This window comes from Salminus brasiliensis, chromosome 19 (genome assembly GCF_030463535.1).
Source record: "Salminus brasiliensis chromosome 19, fSalBra1.hap2, whole genome shotgun sequence".
Lineage (NCBI taxonomy): Eukaryota > Metazoa > Chordata > Actinopteri > Characiformes > Bryconidae > Salminus > Salminus brasiliensis.
In genome coordinates, this window is record NC_132896.1 from 12,486,008 (window position 1) to 12,493,261 (window position 7,254).

A 7,254-nucleotide genomic window follows, 5' to 3' on the forward strand; every position below is an offset into this window, starting at 1 on the left:
ATGGTGTTCTTGACAGCAATGCTAACGCTGCTGCTAGCTTGCCTCTCTGAGCCTCTTCCACTGGAACACCTCAGGCACTTAGACTGGCAGAGAGGCATGCGGCCTGGCGAACGCTGCCCCACAAAGTGCCAGCCCGAACAGTGCCCGGACACCAGGCTGCTCCAGAGCTGCGTGTCGGGGCAAGTCCGTGACCCGTGCGGGTGTTGTTGGGAGTGTGGGAATGGAGAGGGTCAGCTGTGTGACCCTGAACCCTGGACCGGGGCCACCTTCTTTGGGCGCTGTGCTGAGGGCCTTCGTTGTAAAGCCTCACGGAAGGACTCTTCAGCCAAGGAAGAGCCTAAGCCGGTGTGTGTGTGCAGCAAGCAGGAGATGCTGTGCGGCTCAGATGGGAAGACATATGAAAATGTGTGCCAGCTGCGGGCGGCCCAGCGCAGGCTAGGCGAGCGGCAGAAGGTCACGGTGGCGCACCATGGACCCTGCAAAGCAAGTAAGTGTATAAACCTGAAGTCAGAGTGTATTGTACAGTTAAAAATACTGCTTAAAATGCATTAAGAGGTTATAGCAAATCAGTAGCGATCATTATTTTTTCCATTTTTTCTTTATGCTATCACATCCTTAGGCTTATTATTCAGTAATTACATAGTAATCAATGAATATTAGCATTGTTAATTACCAAGTTATAAGAGTGAGATTAGTGCCATCAAAATGGGCCTTCTTGGAAATTAAACAGCAACATAAAAAAGCAGTAACTGTTTTGCTGTCTCTGTAAGAAGAGTGCCTCCTTTGTTTAGTCAGGATTTCCTGTCTTTTAACCCGCAAAATTAGAACAAGCAACATAGTTGAGAGAAAAGTTACATTATTTATTTAAATAAAACTAATTTCTAATCACTTATAGTCACATCACATTTACACATGTATGAGTGAAAATCATAGGTGCTTTAGGTCCCTTACAACAATTATAACACAGGGTCAATTATAATCCAATGCATACATGACGACACACAGTGTACACTACACATACGTAAAGTACAGTACAGACCGACTATATAACAGGCATGACCCTGAGTTTACCGTATTCACTATAAAGGTAAGTGAATCAGTGGCTGGGATGCAGTATACAGTGAGAAATTAGCCAAACTTACTGTACAATAAAGTACAGCATGACTTAGGATGTGCTAGGGGGGTGAGTGTGAGCTCGTCCATGTGAGTTCAGTAGTTCTAGGTGTGATGTGTGAGCATGTGTCACCCTACCAATGCTCTGGGTGGCACTGCTTATTCAGCAGCCTGATGGCCTGGGGAAAGAGGCTGTTCCATAACTGGCTGGTTCTGTACCGGCTGTTCTGCCAGTCAGTAACTGTAAGAACAAGCTGCAGTATGGGTTGGTAAGGGTTGAAAACAACCCTTCATAATGTAGCCTCATTGTTTCATGTCCAAACTTTAGCTGTAACCTCATAAACAATACAAAGCCTCAGTAAGAAAGCTTTAGTACAGCTTGCTGCTTAACTTAATAGAGATACATAGGCTGTACACTGACCCCAGTACGTGAATCGTGCAATACTGATGGATGTAAATGCTTAAAGCACATTTTGTCTCAATAGTATGTATCCATATATAGCCATATAGCCTGTAAGAGTAGATGTGCATGCCCTGTGTGTGTGTGTGTGTAAATTTCCCCGGTCCTATGTGTAACTCTGCCTCTTTGCAGACATTGATTTTTTGTGAAATGATAGAGTGCTCACTTAACACCAAGTAGACGGGAGCCTGATTTTGATGCACGCCCGTGCGTATTTATAAAGCAGTGTTAACCACAGATATCTGTCTTCTGTTAACTGTTGCAGAGCCAATCATCACCTATGCCCCACGTGACATTATTACTCTGGAGGGAAGTGATGTCCTCCTTTCCTGTGAGGTTTCATCGTACCCACTGGCATCCATCCAGTGGAGGAAAGAGGGGGACAGCGTCTTCCTTAGCGCTGATGATTCAAGCAGGGCCATACAGGTATGTGCATACACATAAACAAAATAAACAGAATGCTTTAAAGGTGCCATAGCCCACCTTTTTTCTTGTGTTTTATATTTTTAATGAAGTCACACTTGTAAAGATTGTAAAGTTTTGTTCTCCAGAAATGGTCAATATTAATTCGATTTTTTTTGGTTTTGTTGCTGCACCTATAAGATAGGTCAAACGAGTTCTGTTCTGATTGGCTGCCCTGTATTGTGCCTCATCAACACTCATAGCTGAAACACTCCAGAATTGCAGTATGAATGGGTTGAACTAATCTATAGTAGTGTGAATAGACTGATATCTATAAATGAGTTGATTCTTGTTACATCTGAGAACCAGTGAATTTGTGCAAGCCATTTCCATAGCCTGTTGTCCATATATAAACAGTAAGGAAGTGAGTGGTAGGTTTTAAAATTTAAACAACGCTTTCAGATTCCTTAACTCTTCTTTATTTCAGTAAACTAAGGGACATTTTTCATCATCTGGGCCCTTTAACTTATTTAAAACTTTGAGATTAGCAATTATCAGTAACTGGGACAGAGGTTTGAAAAAAAAACTTTAAAAGGCCCATATCATGCAAGCTGAGTTTCTCCTGCTTTCCATAATTATATAGTTTAATGTGAATGTAAATATTGTGGAAATTTCAAAACATTTGTGTTCACTTCAGTTCATATAGTCCTATATAGCTGTGTAAACAACCAATTCATTGCTTTTGTCACAAAACCAAAGCGTTTACATATGTATGCCTATTCAGCCTGTAGCAGTTTACTCTGGCCAATTTCCATTAAAATTAGAAGAAGTATTTCAGCATAGACTGCTGCTATGAAACACTATTGAGCAGCATTTTAGAACAGAGGCCATTTACATATGTTAGTCTTAAAGGCTCTGCAACGTGATGTCATGTAAATGAATGTTGTGTAAAACTGATTCCTGACTGTTTTTGCTATGTAAAGCCACATAAAAAAGTTAAAAATATAGTGAAATATAGAAATACAACACAAGAAAATGTCGCATATGGGCCCTTTAATTATGTTATAGCTAGAGATATTCACTGTACTTTAATATATTGTATATCACAAAACAAAACTTGTCTATATTGTGCAACTCTACAGGACATGCTGTAAGTGTTGTAATTAGGGGTGAGATATCACTCAAAAGTAGCTGCTAAGTATTAGTTTTGACATTGCTGTATCTTCACTGAGTGTTGAGGGAGATATATACTCATGTAGCCACACAGCTAGTGATACACACAGTGGATGATTGCTTTTCTGTGTAATTACAGGCGCGAGGAGGCCCGCGGCGTTTTGAGCTCACCGGCTGGCTCCAGATTCACGGGGTCGGCCCTGACGATGCGGGGGTGTACACGTGCGCCGCCAGGAACGCCTTCGGTGAGGTGTCTGCCTCCGCCAGATTACGGGTTATGCACAAAGGTATGTCTGATACACACACATACACATACACCCATGCATACACAGCCATTAGCAAGCAGTGTCAAAGGTCAACTGCCTGAGAAAACAGACATTTACGAACTGGTCTCCCACACTAATATGAACAAAACACACACACACACACACACACACACACACACACACACACACACACACACACACACACACTCTCTCTCTCACCCAATAAGCCAATCTAAATACAAACAAACCCATTTTTCATATGGATGTCATATTTAGTAATGTATCTCTTTTATTTTTTTAAACATAATGAAGCATTAAAATAATAAAATTAAGTGAAAGGGGTCCTCTGTACCTTTAAGGCAACCTTTCCAGTTTCCAGTAAGCTGTTTTTTTTGCTTTGTAGATAAAAAAAATGTTATGCAAAATTAGTATTTTGTAAACTTAGAAAGCAACAAAAATACTCAGAAATAATGTGTTATAATATGTTTAAACTGGGAACCATTGAACCATTTTCAGCATATATATATATATATTTTTTTTAATACAATACAATTATATTCATGATCTATACTAATTGTACGTGTGTAAGGTGTTGTCATGGTCGATTGTAGAGGTCATGCTCAACAATTGGAATAAAAATAAAATCAGCAGTACATCCCATGAAAAGAAAAGCTCCAGAAACCCTAAAAGAAAAGTTTTAGGTTCTAGGATTCAGTAATTAGCCATGAACTACACTTTAGAACAGTGTGGCCTTTTTTCTTATATATGATTTCCAATGTGAACAGCAAGAGGAAATAGACTGTAATTTACCCAACTCATGTTGTATCATTAAGCAGAACTAGAAGTCAGAAAATGCTGATTGTGTGTATTTTTTATTGACATTTGACTTGGTAATAAAGTTGGTTATATTAAATATAATATTATGTAATTAATAATATGTTAATAACACACCAGGCAGGGAGTTCAGTAAAAATAGAGCTATTATTGAATATTATATTTACACATAGGTTTCTGAATATGTCCTGTTAAGTAAGCCCAGACTGTCCACCCCACAGAATTTACTTGCAGAATTTACCTACAAAATACCTGATAAGATGCCTTGTAGTTTTATAGCTACTTCAGCAATTTTTGTCATTTTATTTACAAGTGCAAGTGGGTAGCAAAGAGTATGTATGTTTACTGAGAGCTTTTTTTTCTATACATTCTGCCATTAAAATGTGTAAACACATTTTTACAGTTCAGTAACTTACAGTTCAGTAAAATACAAAAAAGTATTTTAAAACATATTATCACATATTTTAGTCTATATTTATTCAATAAACATAATATACTGCAATATACTGTAATTAAGATATGACCAGTACTTCTGAGATAAATATTCATTTATCATTTATTCAGAGTATTCATTTTTATTTCACACTGGACTCTTTCCAGATATTTCAGAGTCACCTACAGTTCAATCCATCGCTCTACACACATAGTTCTGCACATTCACATTGTGTAATATATACATTATATATTTTTTGTTCACTTATTTACACTCCACAAATAATTAAGCAATTAAGACTATATGTATATTTTGATATTTTGCAGTACTGTAGTTGCATATGAATTTGTGTTTTTGCCTCTTGATCAAAATTTAAATTGTTTTTCCACAATGAGAAAATGCCATCTATCATTTTTTTTACTGTGTGGACATTTTTATGATAAAAACGGAAAAAAATACAAAGTCTGGAAAAAAGGAAAAGTCTTGAATGTCACATGAATGTACATTAAGTTTTTACTTCACACCACATTTACCATATTTTTCTCCTTCTCTCATATGATTACCATTTTCCAGACCAAAGCTCTTTTATGACACTGACAAAATTACTGCAAATCTGCATATGAACGTCTGACTAACTCCTGGCCTATGCAAAACCCTAAGCACTTTCTTTGTCTTTTAAAGAAAATGTCAGTGCACAGTGTCCTTTGCCCCAGTATCAATGGCATGTTGCGTCCACTCTTTGTGGTCTGCGCAGTAGTAGAGAAAGACATGCATGAGCACCAACAGTGGGAGCCAATCGATTTCGGCCCACAACTATCTGCACACAGCATCTCCACACCAGTAAAGGTGAACTTGGCTTTCCGAGAAGGCCTGCGGAACAGCAGATAACTTTACACCAGTCACCGGCTTTCTCCTGAAGAAACGCAGCATTAGTGATGACAGGAGGTCGAGAAGGGATGGAGATGGGGGCGATTTGGACGAGGAGACGCAGAGGAAAGGAGTGGGGGGGGGGGTTGTGTATTATGTGGCAGGCCTTTGCTGTGACTGTCTGGTTGTTATCTCTTTCTCTTGGGGGTCTGCTCTTCTAGTCTCCCTGTCTTATCTGAGCCACAGGCAGACCCCTCCTTCCCCTTTGCTATTTCCCGGAATGTCCCCTTCGCAATGAACTCTGGGATTGGTGGTGGAGAAAGGTGACTCTGGACACAGTGCAGGCTGAGCTTTGTATAGGGCCTGGGAGATGTTTGGGACAAAGTATAGGAATTCTGAGGAGACAAAATTAAACACTTCCTTGTAGGGCCGAGCTGAATACACTTTAAATGGTTCCAGTGTTTTCGATTGAAAATGCTGTCCATTGGGGTATCGAAGCCCCTTTAGAGCATCTGCTCAACTGCACACACTAATACAGTACTTTTGTTTTCTATTCTCGCAGGATCTCAACAAGGCAGAGAGCTTCCCAAAAGGAAAAACGAAGCCCACCGCACGTCCGTCAATGAGGCCGGGAATGAAGATGATGAAGATTTTGAGGGACAACCAAGTGGATATATGTATTTGTAAGAAATTGAAAATATGAGAAAACAAATTCATTTTATGATGTTTTGTTAGCATTTCAGGCCTGTCTGAAAAATAGTCTTTATAGCGTCACTTTTAAACACTTTTATAACTTCTGATGTCTTATCTGAGTAAGTACATATTGTTTGAGCACTGTAAATAAATACTTAAATTTTTATACTCAGTTTTAAAGTTTGATTTAATTTTTATGACAGAAATCATTTCAGAAATCAGGTTCTGCAGCATGAAATGCTCAAATAGTTCTAATAGTTTCATAGTTCATAAATCAGTCACATTCAATTCAATCCACTGGCTAGGTCTCCTCCATCACACAGTGCCAGCTGCCGCATCTTTTTTAACTGTGTCTAACAGAGCGTCATTCGACAGCTCAGTGTACTTGGAGGAGAATGCTAAGTATCCAGTTCTCTCACGTCAAGTAGTAGATGCTTGCATTGTGCTGAGTGATAGGTGGGAGACGGATGGCTAGAGAGAGAGGGAGAGAGAGAGAGAGAGTGAGAGAGAGAGAGAGAGAGGGAGAGAGAGAGGCCAATTATGCTGCCTAGACTTAGATGGCTGGGGCATTACCAGAGATTTGTAAGGTTGGGCATCCTTTTGTAGTTGGTGATATACCCCAATTAGGAGACACATGCAAGCTAACACTGCTGCCACTGCCCCATTTGAAGGCGTAAGCTTTGTTAATTGTAGTAGTTAACTGGCTTTGGCTGTAGTAGTGTTGAAGTGCCAATATCCAACGAATTCCTTGTATTTTATTGTGGTTTGTGTGTGTTTATGGACCAAAAACCAAAAAACACAGATAATTTTAATGTGATCATGATCTCCCTTTATATTTTAGAATGCTTTACTGTTGACTGTATGGGTTGAGGAGTGAATGGCACTTTTTGAAATGCTAGCAATGTTTTTAAAACAACATCTCAGTCTTTTAATTAAGAAAAGGGTAGTTTAGGTTTTCATTTGATTACATAAGCCATATATCCAAATAAAACTAGTACTGCCAATAGAATAGG

General features: G+C 39.1%; 1 protein-coding gene across 1 annotated transcript; it reads left to right on the plus strand.

Moving 5' to 3' along the window:
- On the plus strand, window positions 1-6,235 carry kazald2 (Kazal-type serine peptidase inhibitor domain 2). Its single transcript, XM_072664076.1, has 4 exons — window positions 1-487; window positions 1,839-1,999; window positions 3,288-3,435; window positions 6,111-6,235. The coding sequence occupies exons 1-4, from the start codon at window positions 1-3 to the stop codon at window positions 6,233-6,235; spliced, it is 921 nt and encodes a 306-aa protein (XP_072520177.1).
- The last annotated feature ends 1,019 nt before the right edge of the window (window positions 6,236-7,254 follow it).

Bases quoted from the DNA above. Each gene is read 5' to 3' on its own strand.
- kazald2 (XM_072664076.1), top strand. From the start codon at position 1: ATGGTGTTCTTGACAGCAATGCTAACGCTGCTGCTAGCTTGCCTCTCT. The intron at 488-1,838 runs GTAAGTGTATAA...TAACTGTTGCAG, and splicing joins CCATGGACCCTGCAAAGCAA to AGCCAATCATCACCTATGCC. The intron at 3,436-6,110 runs GTATGTCTGATA...CTATTCTCGCAG, and splicing joins ATTACGGGTTATGCACAAAG to GATCTCAACAAGGCAGAGAG.